Genomic DNA, 16747 nt, shown 5'->3' on the forward strand with positions numbered 1-16747 from the left:
AAAGTTGTTGCATTATTTGTATTTAGTAAATAAAGCTTCTGTAAATGAAGCAGCAGTGCAATATCAGGAGGAAAAAAACCCAAAACACAAAGGTCTGTAATAATGTTTAAGTCTTTAAATCAATAAAAACTGAAAGCCTGGCTCTGCAAATAAATCAGTCTAATGACACCAAATAAACCAAGACATGGAATTACAAAATCCTTTATAAAGGACTTAATGAAATTGTTAAATAGTGTGAGAATTTGAGAACCATGTGAAATACCTTTATTACAGCATACTCACCATCCCCAGTCCCACTGTACTTGACTGTCTGTATACCCCAAAGCCAGGACTGTTCAAAGGTATTATGAAGGAATTCAAGAGGAACACATCGGTCCTAATGAGAAGACTTGAGACTAACACTAATTGTCTCAACAAAATCCAACACTTTTCTACCCACCAAGTGCTACAACAGTCAGTGAGGTCTCATATTAGTAAGACATTATCATCATTTATAATAAAAAAGAAATTGCTTGTTTTCTTTACAGGAACAATTCAACAAAACTTGTAATTACAAGCAGAAAGAATGTTTAAATTGGGAAGCTTTTTTTAAAACACATCTACTCAGTAACTTATAATTTTAGTAATATGAATTGGATTCAGCAGTCAATAAATTAGTGTGAGTCCAGCTAAAGGCTTTGGGACAAATAGGAACCTCAGAAGCACTGATATTTCCCCAATTTTGGTGGATGCCAGGAGTGTTTATCTGGTGATACTGCAGCTTCTCAACTGCATCATTAGCAAGCTGTGTTTCCCAACCTGAATACAAGCAAAGCAAACTTCTATTTTGTGTGTGAACATTCTTTCCATTGCTGGAAAATCGCTAGAAAAATAACTTACTGATGTTCTCTTCTTCAAGAAGAAAGGTAAAAACCCCTAGTCTGCTCTCTACTTCCAACAAACAGCATATGGTAATGCCTAAAACAGCTCACAAGAGAACCGAATGGATAGCTGTCTCAAGCAAAGCCACAGTATTTTGCATTCATCCAGAGTAGTTCAACTGCTGTTACTTCCTTCACAGTCCTTCAACCTAACTTCCAACTGATGACATTTTAAAGAAACCTGTATCAATTTGTTTAATGAAAATATATTTTAGTAAAGTCGTGCTCTATGAGCTTCCTACATTGGAATACATGAGTAGAGGAAGTGCTTTCAACAGAAAGTTACATAGTTTTACAGTACAACCTGTCTAAGGAGTTTTGGAAGGGACCAAACGAATGGTCTGGTCTCTTTGGATTAGGCAGAAGTACAGGCAAGAGGGAAAAACCCAATTTTTGCCATATATAGAGCTTGTTCCTGTCACAGACTGAAGAAACATTAGTTTGATGTCAAAGTTCACCTGATGCCCAAATGCCAGTATTTTTCAAACCAACTGCATATCAAAAAATGAAAACTTACTTTACCAAGCTCCTGGAAAGAAACTCAGTGCAAAACAATAGTATATTTCTATTTGCTGTATTATTAAGTGTTCTTTCACCAGTGGTTTTTCTTTTTTTTTGCTTTTGCTTTACAGACCATTAACTTTTTCTGAAAGTGCAAACTATTGACCTTTAATCTGAATGCAGGCAGGTCAGAAGCTACAGTATTAAAGCAATACAAAAGGTACACAAGGAGGAGCTTACATTAATTTGGAGAACCTCGCACAAAATGTTTCTGAATTGAAGACCACAAAACAAACCCAAACAAATACAGCATCAGGTGGATGGGGAAGGGACCGCTATTGTATCTGTGTACAGCAAGGATCCTCTGACACCAAGGAAGTTCATGACACCAAGTGAAGATTCTGTATTAAATCCCACCATTTTGCAGGTTGTGCATCCTTTCCGATGGAATGTTGACTGCAATTTCCATTTTTTACTCCCCTAACGAATCTGCTGATTGCGACCAGGGATGATCGTCTTCCCGGGAGAACAAGCTCCCTTAGAACCACGGCTGCACCTTCTACCATCCATTAGGATTCCAGTAGAGTATGCCATCTACAGACTTGCTGTCCTTTAGACTCCTTCATTTCAGTCCAGTGGTTGAGTTCGTCTTCTCCTGAGCTGTTGAGACCTAAGGAAATCCAGCCTATCATCTCTTTCCGCTTCATGCTGCGCTTGTTGTAGACGGAGAGAATGAGCGTCACATCCGAGAGCTGGAACAGCGCCACCTGGAAAACGAACGTCTCCTTGTACACCGGGTTCGGCTGCCCTCGGCGGATGGAAGTCTTGCACTTGGACATCTCCTGCCCCATCGAGTTCAGCAGTGTTAACTTAACATATGTATCTACAAAAGAAGTCACATGGTGGAACGTCAGATAGCTTGGAGCCAGAGATTTGGAGAAGGAGGTGATTACAGAGAACGAGGATATGGTGTATACCAGGATGGCCGAACGCATGGAGACATGACAAGTAAACAAAATATTACAAACACACTAACAAATGAACTAGCTCCAGCACTATGGACATGGGTTAAGTTAAAGGTATACCTCATAATCCTCTTCCCATTGACCCCTCCCACCCTGTTTAGTCTAAAAAAACTTAAATTGCATTAACACTTAGCAAGCTCCAACTAGCCACAACACTGTAAGCATACCACTGAAATTTCAAAGAATATGGATAAACAAAGTGGAATAAAGCCAATTAATGAAGAGGAAAACAAAATTATGTCAAAATGCAGCAATGATATCAAAACAGCCAGGATAAAATGCTTAAGAATAATCTCTGCATGGATGTGGTTCTCATTTTGGGCTTTTCAGTTTTATTTATCTTGAAAACCAAAATGTAGCAAAGTGCATTCAAAGATGGAAGTTTACACAATTAAAAAAACCCTATTATTTCCTAGATTCATGAAGGAATACATTTACTGCGTGTTTTAAGAAAAGCAAGATTTTGCATAATGCAAGATGATTGTTCAAAACTAGCTTGTATGGTGCTTTTAAGCATACATTTAAGAAGCTGATGCAAGTAATGCAGTAAGTGCACATTATGTGTTAGCATTTGGGTATAAACCCTTATTTTTAAATATCTATTTTCATGGGACCAAAAGCACCAAATCATGCTCCTGCAGAAGGATGCACATTTCATGAAGTTAACTAATGATAGGAAATACAAAATTGTATAAAACAATCTCATATTTAATTTTTATTCTTATCTTTTCATATTAATGGATAATATCAATTAAAGGTTGGAGTTTATCCTAAAAAAAACACATTGAGTATTTTCACTTTGCAAGTACACTGAAACCCCAACATCCATAATCAGAGATAAATGCAACTTTTGCATTAAAGAGTGCCACAAAAAATAAACATATACTTTCATAAACTGGCATGGTAGGCAGCTGTGGATATTTTACTGCTGGCAGGTTTCTTTTGCATGAAAAAGACAACATCCAATTAGTTTCTACAGGAACTCACCTCGGATTATATAAACCTGTCCACCTATCAAGTGTTTTAGACAACAGAACAGTCCGTCTGACAATGGGGTGGAAAGCAGTAAAAGAAATAATGACCAGATGTCAATAGTTGGGTGAGAGAGGATCAAAGGTTAAAGTTTAAGAGGAAACACTACTCACTAGAGTGGAAGAACATGAAAGCTTAGCAGCACAGATCAGAAAAAGGACTGAACAAAAGGATTGTTAGGTAAAATTTAATGAAACGGAAATTTTGTGCAGTTTTTGTGTAATCTTTAACAAAAATTACATTGCTTACATAATGGGTTATCTTAGGACTAATAGACACTGGATTCTAAGCCACACTTACCATAGCAAGAATTGTGCAAATTATTAAATTACAGCAGATTGGGTAAAGATCACTATATCCTTATCAAACCTTATGCTTTTTCATGCAAACTCCAGCATATTTAGAAAAACTGCACATTAATGTAATTAAACTTCATATATTAAGCAATAAAATGAAAAATAATTGAACTGAAAATCAAGCTGGTTTTGCCTTTAGCTTTTCTAATTACAGATATTTGATTGTAATACTTCAGCTCTTGAGTAGTGATGAACTGGGGCACAAGAATGACTGATGTTATCATGAAAAGAGCTGAGGGTCACTTATATCTAAAATTCAGCAATGGGTCTCTGTTTAGGATTTAAAGACCTTGCTTATTAAAATCCACATATTTATGGATTTAATGTGTGTGCGCATGCATATACACACATGCATTTAATATGCAACATATTTTCAACTGAACCTCAAGGAAAACTGAGAAGCCTCTTTTTCTCAGGCAAAATATCAACTGTCGCACAGAGAAACAAAGAAGACACATCCACTGTTACTGCCTGCAGGATCTGGACTATTTGCCTGTACTCAACTGCTAAATGAGTTACTATGTAATATAAATATGCAGTAGAGGAGCATGTACTAGTAAGAAGTAAAAATTTAGTATTCAGTTCATATTTTCTGCAGAGGCACTTCACAAAAATTCTCAAGTTCCCAAGCCCTAGACTACAGAAATATGGGAAAGAGTAATTGCTTCCATTTCTATAAAAGTTCCTCAATGCATGAATGAAAACTGAACTGTGCATATACTTTCCAGCACTTCTCAGGATCCTGGAGCACTGATACTCCAAACAACAATTGTGAGCAGGACATTTCTTCATCATCATCATCATCCCTACAGGCCTTAATTTTCATTTTGTGGAAATGCTGGCACAGATTGAGGCTGGCAGATGTCCATGATGTATGGGATTAGGATATGGCAGTGGCATGGATCTGTGTCCAGGAGTTTAAAAGGTTCCACCACTGCTGGGGGCAGGGGAGGGGGATGGCACAAAACAGCCCAAAGGGAAAATCTGGATTCCAAAATATTCTGTGCATGGTTTTACCAGACCCAGAAAGTTCATTAGTTTCCAGCTTTCTAGAAACAACAGAACTCGGAACCCACATTTGCCCTAACAGAACTGGACCACGGTTATTATCAAATCCTCCCCCTATCCTTCATAGGGACAAAAGGTAGCATGGAAGCTCTTCCCTCTGAAAAGGTTAGACAGACCATGATTTTACAGGGCTACGTGCCATGTTCTCTGCTCCTTTCTTGCAATCTGAAACAAATTTTTGACCCCAGTGACACTCACAACTGTTAGCTACATAGCATGAGCCCATTGAGCACATTTTGGGAATTAACATACTAACATCTCTGTTTTCAAAACAAGTACTAAACCTCTCCTACCTTGCATATTCTAAATATTAAATAAAAACTGGCCATCTCTGAGATTCCAGAAAGAAAAGCATCTGGTTTTGCTTTAAGGGAACAGGAGATCTCTTCTCTCCCTTTAATTTCTTCTCATACTCCAGTGTCCTCTTTGGCTTTCCCCATCTGTTTCTACACTTTGTCTCCAAACAGGTGACTCTGGGGCAGCTGCCCAATTATATAGAAGTATTAGATTAATCTATTGCCTTCCTTCTCTGGCTGTGCTAGCAAAGTCTGGCTCCATCAATGTGAAAAGTATAGAGAAAGACAAGCAGAGTAAGGTGAGCCAACTATGAATAGAACAAACATGGGTCAAGAAAATGAGGAAGAGGAGAGAGCATCAGTATCAACTCTGGCTTACTTCCTAAACTCTGAAGACAAAGTGAGATGTGCAAACCACTTACAAAATATTGGCAGCCTAATACATAATCCAGTAGCAGATAATCTGCTAGTGCCATACTGATCTGGGGCTTAAAGCCAGAAAGAGTAGCTAAAACCTGAGCCTCCTGACAAAATCAAAAGGAACAGGTAGGTATTTCTTATTAACATTTACATAAATCAGACCCACTGTCTTAAAAAACAATAAAAATAAAAATAAAAAAAAAAAAAGAAAAGAAAAAGAAGAAAAAAAGATAAGCTTGTTATTGAACTTTCTCAAGCTATATCAAAGAGCTAGAGACAGTAATAACATTCTCTCCCTGTGACATTCCATCTGGCTCCACTTAAGAAGTATATAAAGTTCACAGATATTTCAGACATATATTTTTGAACAAATGCTTGAAGACACAATTCAAGTCCTTTCTGATGGTGAACCTTCCTCCTGTACAGTAAATATGCCAAAGGCCTCAAGTGGTTGCTCCTTGCTTTACTGACATTCCCAAATTACATATATTACCACAGATATACAGGCACATAGGCAATTAAAGACTGCAGCATCAACCCCTCCAGGAACAGCAATAACTGTTCAGAACGTTTATATTAATATTAACTGGCATGTACTTTCTCTTTAAACACTGACTTTTTTATTCTTGGCCTGTGATGTGAGGCATTAGTAATTTAGCAATTAATCATTATGATAAAGGTAATTTATTAGTCAGTCATCATGAAAAATTAAAACAGGCTTGTCAACTTACAATTAATATTTTGAATTTTAGATTTTTTGCTATTTCCCAACTGACTAGAAATATAAAACATGAAACAGATTAGTTGATGATTGCTCTATTTCATTTTGATTGGGTAAGACTAAGTGATAAGATTGAAGTCCTTGCTACTGAGAGCCCCACCAGTACAGAAGCATTAGGATGAAAAAAGATTTTCACTCACTGGGTGGTCTGTTCGCTGCCAAGTTTTTGAAGTGGCTTCCTTTTATCACTTCTGCTGATAATCTTCCAGTTGTAGCATTATAGAGGAGGCCAATGAGGATTTCTGGAGCTGAGCCATGTACCAGAGACTGACAAGAGGAGGTACTTTCACTGCAGGACATTTCTGACATGCTCATTTGAGAGTCACAACCCTATAAAAGAGATTAAAAGTTCTGTGTGTCTTATGGAACGATGTTACTGGGAAGTCAATTTTTAGAATAACGCATAGAAAATTCTGAAAGCAACTTAGTCACAATAACAAGTTCCATTCAACCACCCAATATGAAATGTACATTCTTAATATATGCTTAATTTGCACATGTTAGAGGTAACAATAAAATGGTATGAAATTAAAACAATTATTAGGTGCTTTATGATTAAGGAGAAATAACAGCAGAAGATGAAGAACAGCCTTTATGATCCCTATTTATTTCAATTTCTAAGGTAAGACCTGTAACATAATTTGTCAGCATCCTGGAAAACATTAAACCTTGGATATTTTACTTTCCAAAAAATGAAGAACACCAGTGGAACCTTGAAGATAATAAAACACAGAAAATTCTTATTCATCCTTTATAAAGATTATTCTCTAGCCTGAGAATTTATGAGTAGCAAAGTAACAGAACACATGCAATTAGAAAAGTGCACTCTGTCTAGCATAAATTAGCTTACAAGGAATTCAACTGGATCCAGGGACACAGAACTGCAATACTCTCATTGTCATGGGCGGGAAAGGAAGAATGCCATCCAAAGCTCAGGAAGCAATGCTTTCATTTCCACCCTGAAAGCTTCCAAAAATTTAGATCTTTCATGCATTCTCACTATATCACATCTTTAATGGGAGTTTCTATTACTAATTTTTATAATTTTAACTCCTCATTATTGGCATAAAACAAAGGGAAAAATACACTTTCTTTATGCTGCCATAGTAATCACACCATAGTTGTTCCTATTCTAATTTGCACTAGCACATAAGAGTGGTACCACAGAAAACAAAAACTGGATGGCAAGTAGCCAATAGAATGACAATGTACTTGGTAACTGAGGAGAGACTTTTTAATTATCAGCACATCCCTTTATGATTCTCTCACAAAAAGTGTAAATTGGGTCCACAGATTTTTCAAATATGGCTTGACTCATTTGGGAACCTGGCATCACTCTTCCAAGGAGTCATGATGATTTTGTGAAGCTGATTCTTCCAGATTCCAAATGTCTCTATCATTTCCAACAACAGCTGACATGGGCATAAGATCAGACCTAAAACCTAAATAGCACAAATCATCATCAAGATAAATGTTAACTTTGTAAGTTACTTTATAAGTAACTTCAGCTGAAATACAAATCCCACATGCACTACAGAATCTCAAATTATAGAAGACATGATAGCTACAATAATATCCCTTTTACTGACAGTTTAACTGTTTCTTTTCAAGAGAACATTTTCCAAAAGTCTAGCAGAAGTTTCAAGCAGCAATCCAGTTCCTCATTAATAAACATTAACTGTTGTTAGCAAATGCATTCTTACTACTGAAGAAGGACCTCAACAAATTTCTTTGACTTCCCTCTCCCAAGCTGCAGATTCAGAATTTTAAGTCTTTGGTTATTTCTCCAAAAGCTCTTTATTCAGTGGCAAGAATAAATTTCAAACTGCTGGCAAAATGTTAATTGCTGAAAATTAATTACAAGTATACATTCATTCTCTGATTCTTGTCATTCATAGAACAGGAAACTTTTGATTCCTAACTTCAACAGAAGGAACAAAATAGAAAGTTTAAAAGAAAGATGACTTGATTCAGCAGTCACAGTATACACTGCACACTTGAAAGCCTCAGCCTATCACAGCTGTAGCTATTACTTAAGTTTTCTGGTCTTTTAAAATTGTAACACATTATCCCCATGGTGCTTATTCACCTTATCATTTTTTGAGTCAGGAATTTTAGCACAGTCCACCTGACACTGTTCAAAGCTTAGATCTCAAATTTGATTGAGACCATGCTGCAAGCCCACAAAAAAAAGAGATTTAACACAAAGAAGGCAGCTGGGTAACATTGTCCCCAAGTCCTCCAAGGGCTTTGACATGCTGAGAGAAGGTGATGATAGTGCCTTTTCCTAACTGGGATTTATTTGTACAGTTTACTGATGACCTAAGAGGGACTTAGAAACCAGTTTATGACAGAGTCAAACTCACTACAATGGGTATCAGAGTAAGGTTTAGCCTGTTAGAAACAGTGAATAATAAATGAGTGACTACTGAGTGGAAATGAGTCCTCAAGTACCAGGAAAGAGAAGACAAGAAGCTTCTGTGGTAAAATAGAGAAGGAGGAAAACAACTGGAAAATTCAATGTGTGGTGTTCCAAAGCTACATAAGCATGGGCTACAAATATCTTTCCTTTACAGCAGAATCCCGAGTAGACAGGAGAAGGACAAGACTGCCTTTTTCAAGGCCAAGTAAAAGGATCTCACCAGCTGAAAAGTGGGGTGAGAAGACCAAGGTGATGCTTCAGAACTCTAAGTGGATGGAAATGCAACTAAATGACTGTACCTTAGAAGTGTTGCACAGAAAGAACTGGTAGATGTAAGCTTCAAGAAAATCTGGAGAGCATTTAAATTAAATATTCTACTACAATATTTTCTAAACCAAAGTATTTTTACAGGTTTGAGAAAAACAAATGAATGGTGTTTAATCCTTATTTTATAATAAACTTACGGATCTCCTTCCTACAAAACTGTGGGGACATGGACAAGACATTAAAATAAAGCAAACAAATTCACAAAATTAAAAATCTAAACAGCATTTTGTTTTCCCTTTCACTCTAAAAGAACCTCAATTTCAATTCATTTTGTTTCATGCTGACCCAAATGAATTTAAAAAATACTCTGCTTCTTAGTTATAAACTGGAAAATCCTAATACAAGAGAAAGTGAAATGTTAAGAAGGAAAATGAAGCAGATTAGAAGACAGAGTGATGTTACTGGGTAAAAAAAGATTAAACAACATTAACCAAAGTATACTTTCTGTGGCTATAACAAGGAAGAAAACAGAGGACTTAGGGACAAGTGTGTAAAAGACCTGAGGAAAAGGGGAGAGCAAGATCATATTTTGTCAATTTTCTTTTAAAAGAAAACAAAAATTTTATGAGGAAGAGAAGAAATCACAATCAGGAATTTTAAGAGACAGTTGAGATCAACTGGGCTCAGATCAACAACTAAAGAAAGACTTTCCCTTGCAGGGAAAAGTTGAAAGTAGAGATACTGAGTACTATTAGATGTCTTTTCAAAAGCATTTTCTCCAGCACATTGTTCACATTGTGGAAATCCAGACATTGTTTTAGGAAGATATTCCATGATAATGACATCTGTGGGTAAGTAACCTGGCTTTGTGCTAAGTCAGATGCTGCACTAAAAGTGGAAATAACAGCTTTAATAAAGTTTCTGTTTAGAGGGTTTTTTTCTGTTTACACAAGTTGGAATTCTGGAAAAGCACTAACAAACTCATCAAGAAAAGAGCAAGACAAGAAGTTACACTTTTACCTGCTCAAAATATAACCTTCAAAGCCAAGTGCCAAATTGTAAAATATTAACATTGAAATTGCTCATTGGTGCAACATGAATATAGATGGAGCTCCAATGACATTACAGTGCAACCAGATGCTTTTCACCTCCATGCAGGTCAGCATTCAATCTGTCTGTAAAGCTATCCATAGCCCACTTTGCTACTGCTGCTTCCCTGTGGGAAACTTAAGATTCAGACCAAAAGTTACTATTTGATTGAAATCATGTCTTGGTAAGTTTATTTTCATAAAGCTTCCCTCTCATCCTCTATAAACACTGTGTGTAATTTAACAAGCAAGGAAAAGAAGGACTAAGGTTCCATAGGAGCAAAGGCTTTTCAAGGTCAGTGAAGCACCAGAAGAGCTAAGTGAGAACTGTCACAAAACCTTCTATGTGGATTTTTAAGAAATTAGATGAACAGTCAAAGTGTTACTGATCTGCCCACAGTGCAAGAAACAGTCTCTTGAGGTTGTCTCCAGGAAATTAATACTACATCCTGACCAAATTTTTGTCAATTTGACCATAAATACATTATTAACAGTAAGCACTGCAAAAAAAAAATCGTGAAGTCTATTCCAAATATTTGGTTCATGCAGTATATTAAAAGTGTTCAGCCTTTGAATTGTCTAACACAAAGCTGTGTGCAAAGGACCAAAACCTTTCCCATATACACCACAGGATAACACTTTGTAAAAAAGTTAGTCTGATTTTATTTGATCAACACTTACAAGAATCGCTGCTTTCTACTGGATTGTAAAAGTAGTATGTGTCATATTCTACAAAAACTTAATTACTAATTCCTCAAGCTATTGTCCTTGATGACTTCTTTGCATATATTATCTGGGGAAGAGACATTATTTCTTAATAAATATATAACAAAAAACATTCCCATTAAGCAGCCTTTGTATGGACTATGTTCACATTGTACAAAAGTTGGCAATCACAAAAAGAACACTCTTTTTTCCCCCTCATACCACATGAGGGGACATGGACACATAGAATGCACGATGTCAGACTTCAGACCCTGAGAGGCACTTTTAATAGTGTTTTTCTCTCCCCTCAAACAACATAGAGAATCCTCTATTTGCATCCATGGTAATGTATGTAAAACATACTTATTTGTCTTCCTTCCCCACAATTCCATGGAAACACAGTATTTGTTACTTACATATTCATTTCCTACTGTTATTTTTCTATACCCTGAAGTTCTGCTTATAAATTCTGCTCTTAAGCCAACTGGAGTTAATGACAGGGAATAATGTGGTCATGCTCTCAAGGCAGTTAAAAGTTCATTTTCCTCAATGCACAGGTTACAATGTAATCTCTGTGGGCTTATGAAACAAGAGTATCTGACTCTTTTGGTTTTCAAAATATACACAGAAGAGATGAAACCTTGCTGACAATCCTTCCGCAACAGAAATCTGATTCACAGCATGTTACTTGTCTAAATGTCTCTCTCCAATTTTAAATGTTAATGTTATACCACTAATCTCTTAAAGAACTTTTTTGCACATTACTTTTTCTACTTCTAGATCAATACAACTGAGAGGTTAGGGAAGAAAATGTGAATTCTAGCAGGCAAAGGGGGGGCCTCAATCCTGGTCTCCAGCACTTTTTAGATGACAGATGACAGCATTCATCTCTCTCAATCCCCACGCTAGGGCTGAACCCTGAAGCTCCCATTCCCTTCTGAGCTTGCTGAGGTGAGGAGAGCAACCAAGCCCCATAGGGGCTCCAGACCAGCTCCCAAGAGGAGAAAACCAAACCTGGGGGCTCCACATCCTTCACTAGTGGCTTCAGCACCACAGACTTCACACATTCCAAACCTAAAATGCTGTTGAAAAAATTTTGAGATCATTCCTGGGAAAGAGAACTTAAACCACCTGATGAACTCAGCCCTGAAAATGGAGGGATGCAAAATAATTAGGAATCTCAAAGTTTACAGCCAGATGTCCTGTACTGTAAAATTAGGAGAACACACAGTTATCAGTATTTTGCTTTAAATTTATAACCTGAGCTTGCAAACATTGAAACATATAGTTTTAAGCATCTCACAAAGATTCAAGTTTAGGAAAGTATCATTATCTATGACAGGTAATTATTTGGGTTTTTGCTTAATAGCTTCCTTGAAGCATGTTCCAATTAAGTATAATGTGCATTTTTATTCATGTACTTAACACTTTACAGCATTACTAAGTCAACTTAAATCACAAACATGAAACTAAATAGTCTAATAATCTTTCCATTATGCAACTTGATCTCAGGGAAAAAAACCCGTTTATTTTGGGTAAAATGGCATGCTTTAAATATTACCAGGACTTCCTAGTTAAAAATTCCAATTTTAGCAAATAAATCCACTCAACATCAGTGGTATTCACATCAAATATGGATTGTTTTGATTATTAAATACTATTAATGTAGTTGAAAATCAGGTTATCTGAAATGATAATATTCCCATTTCTCATCAAAAGCTTCTGCTCTACCCCATTTTTTACTCCCAAGAGAGAAAAACTTCTGGATGCAGAATTCTAAAACCCACATCATTTTCACACAGATCGAACACTGAAAAACTGAGATCAAATTAAAATTCTTTGATTCAGTACATTCAAAGTTCTAAAACCTTAAAAATTCTATACAAAGCTTTAATTTACCATAGACACTACAAAACACTTCCTAAGATACATTATGATAATACAGAAATTTTAATTTAAAAATAATTTAAAATAATCAGTAAAAAAAATTAAAATCTAGTAAGAATACTGTACTGATAAAAAAAAAGGCTTGGTTTCAAATTTAAGATACTATAATTTAGCAGTAATATTAAAATAAAAAATTAGATATACATATTCTTAATAATGACAAATCAACACACAACTTTTCTGAAAGATTCTGAACAGGTTTGAGAGATTTCTGTGTTGTTTTTCCTCTCTCATGAGAATTTGCTGTTAGTACTTTGTGCCTAAATTATTTTTTTTATTAGCAGTTCTGCAGAACAAAACATTAATTTTCCTACTGAAAGAGAAACATTTTAAGTTTTCTGTAACTTCTGTAAGTCTGTACTGAAATAACACCCTTGGCAGATGACAAAAGGTCACCTGGTTGTTCCACAGACATAATGGGCTTGAAATTTGCAGAGCAAACCCAAGCAGCAGTTGGAGAAGGCAGTTGGAAACGAACCTACAATGGAATTTACAGCATTTGCAAAAGTACTGTTTTTACACTGCAGAAGTCTAGCAGCTTTTTATACGGCCATGGGAGGTAAAAGAGGCAAGAGGCCTTTTATTATCCAATTCTGTTTTCTGTGATAAGACAGGTACATAAAGAAACATTCAAGCAGTAGAAGCTGTTAGGTATTTGTGTTAGCAATTTAGGTAAGAACATTTGACACAAAATGCAGACATTTCACCTGCATTCCTGATGAAGCTACGCTAACAGCTCCCACCCAGATCCACTCACACATCCCCCCTCTCTTTACTCCCAGTCAAATATGTAAGAGCATGGAGATGTTACTGCAGGATAGCTTGCAACACCACAGACTTCTTTAAACAACAATGCTCTGTCCAGCTGGATTGAGTCTATGCTCATTGGGGAGATCAATAGCAAATAATTTCATTTTTCTCTTGATTACACCCTTTCAGTCTGGGAAAAGAGAACGATTCAGCAATCAAACAGTAAGTACAATTTATGAGTAGTCAATCTATGGATTATTATTTGATTGCATAAACATATATGCAATTATTTTTCACAATGAACAAACCCATATCATTAACTGTACATTTAGAATGTATTTGTCAGGTAAACTCTTTGTGATTAACAATTGCTAGTGGTGCCCTTTTGATTTGCTGAGGTCGCGTTTAATCTCATGATCAGAGGACCACCAGGTGTTTCCAGTCAGAAGGGATCTGCTTCAGTTCTTAGAGCTATGCTACACAAAAAAAAAAAAGAAAGGGAAAAGATAAACTGGATTCTCCTGGGGCCAGCTGACAGCTGATTAAGCCCAACAGAAAGACAGGAGTTGTGAAAGATTCAGCTGAAGGTCAAATGATATAAACGGCAAACCTGACAAGAGGCTGAAACACTTTGACTAAAAGGATCCCTTGCTAGGGGCACCCTGTGAACAGAAATGCTTATCTGATACCAAATACAGGCTGCTTGAATATACAAAAGAAGTGATTACCTGAAGATCCTCAAGTCTGAAATGAATAATGATAATGAAGAAGATTTATGTTATACTGTAAAGCCCACCAGAGTAATACAAAGAATCATCCAGCAAATAAATCAAAAACTAATTCAAAATTTCCACAACCACATGCATTATGAATTTGCAGACTAGGTGACTTCATCTGTTCTTTCAAAATCTCTGATTAGGACTTCCCTCAATGGAAATAAATTGAAGGAAAATGGTGCACATGCATTTGCTGAAGGGTGCTCAAAATGGCCAACAGAACCAATTCTGTGTTTTGATCCTTCCAAGTTTTCTTGAAAGACACTAACAAATGTGAGAAGATATTTGTGTGTACATATATATGCAAACAAGAAGAGTCAAAATTATAGGAAAACAAAATATTTGGGAAATTCAGCATCTCTAAGGGGAACCAGAAATTTCACTTGGGTTGGCAAGTTAAAAAATGAACCTCCACTGAAAGAGTTGCTTGAGAAAGGTTAAGCAGCAGCTCATAGTCTTCAAAAGTGAAAATGTCATACAAGGGACAACCCTGACAATCTTTACTTCTACGTTCTAAACTTTCACTTCTGGGAAATGTACAGTATGATTATTTTCTTTACTGCTCTTAGAAATCACTGTCCAGGTTGGGAGACCATACTTTTACAACAGAGAATGAAATAATCTCACAGTTACCTCACTTTTTTAGCTTTATGTATTGATAAGGTTTCTCTATTTTATTTTTTTAAAGAGGATCAAAACGAGACATAGAATCCTGGACAATATGTTTGCCACTGATGGACTGGCTTTTCTGATTAACTCACAATAATCCTCTTGAGCAATACTCTTAATCTAGAGCAGTCATTCACAGCCTGTCATTTGACTGGAGGCACTTTAGAGGCTGAAAAGCATCATCGTACGTTCAGAATAGTAACACCACACCTGAAATATAGCTTCCATAATTTGCAAATATCAAAAACTACAGGGACCAAACTGAATAAGTAACTTCTTTGAAGCAACTCATTAATTGAAGGCAAAGCATGCCTGTTTTTAAATTGTTATTTTACTCTGCGTGACCAAGTGATGATTTTGACGTCTAGAGGAAATTCTTTACATTGCTGACTTCCAAAAATTCTGCCAGTATCCTGCATTCAGGGTTATGGCAATAGACCTGGCTACCCATGGAGGAACTTGCTTCCCATCTGTATCAGCAAGGGAGTTGAAAGTCAATGTTTGTTACCCCCAGCCACAACACCATGAAGACAATGACTGCTGCTTGCTGGTACTGCCATGTAATGTTACACGAGCAGCCAAACACAGGGAGAATGCTTTGTTTGCCAAGTACTGCCACGTTCTCCTGCAGCCTCACTAACATTATCACCATCCTCCAATCACCTTGTAACTTTCTCAAACTTACAGCAAGAGTCATCTTCCATATTGCATCAAAGGAACAATTCTGATTTTCTGTGTATTACCACCACTAACTCAGATGAATTGAGTAAGTTATTCCTGAGATAAAATGTGCTCAGGGTTGAAATATAATTGCCCCTCACTTTGATGGATATAATTTATACAAGCTGACCAAGAGCATTTATATATTATCACGAGGAAGTCTTCATTTTAGGTAGAATTCCAGTTAAAATACTAAGAACAAAGTATTTTGTCTTTTTGTTTCTTCCCTAGACAAGTGTTAGTAATTTTTCTTTTTAGCAGCCTAAAGTATCATACGGGTATCTAATAAAGCTCTGTTTATAGATAGGAATTTTAGTATTTAGCCTTCCAAATACAATCCTGGATACATCATGCTGTAAGAACACATTAGTAAGGTGACTAATAGTGACTCTTCTGCTTTGTTTGCACAAAACCTGACAGCTTGACTCTAAAATGGACAAGAAGACCCAAAAAGGAAATGCCACTCTGAAAGCCTTTATTTATGCAAAGTTTATGAACTGATAAACATTACAAGGAATACTCAAGACATGCCACACCTAAAGACCAACATGAAATCAAAGGCCTTTATTTCATGTTGGCCTTTAGGTGTGGCCTGTCAGTGCACACTAAATGATTAACCACTCTCCTCACAGTGGAGTGCATGTGTGTGCAAGAGTGAGCATTTTTATACACTGCATACATAATTGCCATCACTGGGCAATTAAAATAATTATCCAGACACTCTGGATCTTTATAGTAAAGATGTACAAAATAATATTTTAAACACTTATGACTGCCTTCACCATTGGTTCTTTCTTATGGAGATCACACTGGGAGTTCAAGATGTTAGAAATTGAGAATGCTACAGAAGGAAAGAAAAATAAATTTAATTCTTCCCAGCAAACACCTTGTAATTTGATGATACATAACGAATGATTACTAGATTTTCTTAGCAGCAAGAGGTATGTTTCGGTCACCCAAACAGTACTTCCCAAATCAATCACAAAATAAAAACCACGACTGAT

The 16747-nt window shown here is 36.4% G+C and overlaps 1 protein-coding gene across 2 annotated transcripts in view; it reads right to left on the reverse strand.

Moving 5' to 3' along the window:
* Positions 1-1850: 1850 nt before the first annotated feature.
* SYT14 (synaptotagmin 14) overlaps positions 1851-16747 on the reverse strand; it is a 53102-nt gene continuing 38205 nt past the window's right edge. The window contains exons 5-7 of one of the 2 annotated variants that reach the window (XM_058802380.1): positions 6540-6729; positions 3434-3490; positions 1851-2304 (exon numbers count right to left, since the gene is read on the reverse strand). In XM_058802380.1, coding sequence (XP_058658363.1) covers positions 1991-2304; positions 3434-3490; positions 6540-6729 — 561 coding nt within the window. In that variant the 3' untranslated portion in view covers positions 1851-1990. The remainder of the gene's footprint in view (positions 2305-3433; positions 3491-6539; positions 6730-16747) is intronic. The other variant, XM_058802381.1, reaches the window with a different exon arrangement.

This window comes from Ammospiza caudacuta, chromosome 3, assembly GCF_027887145.1.
Source record: "Ammospiza caudacuta isolate bAmmCau1 chromosome 3, bAmmCau1.pri, whole genome shotgun sequence".
Taxonomy (NCBI): Eukaryota; Metazoa; Chordata; class Aves; order Passeriformes; family Passerellidae; genus Ammospiza; species Ammospiza caudacuta.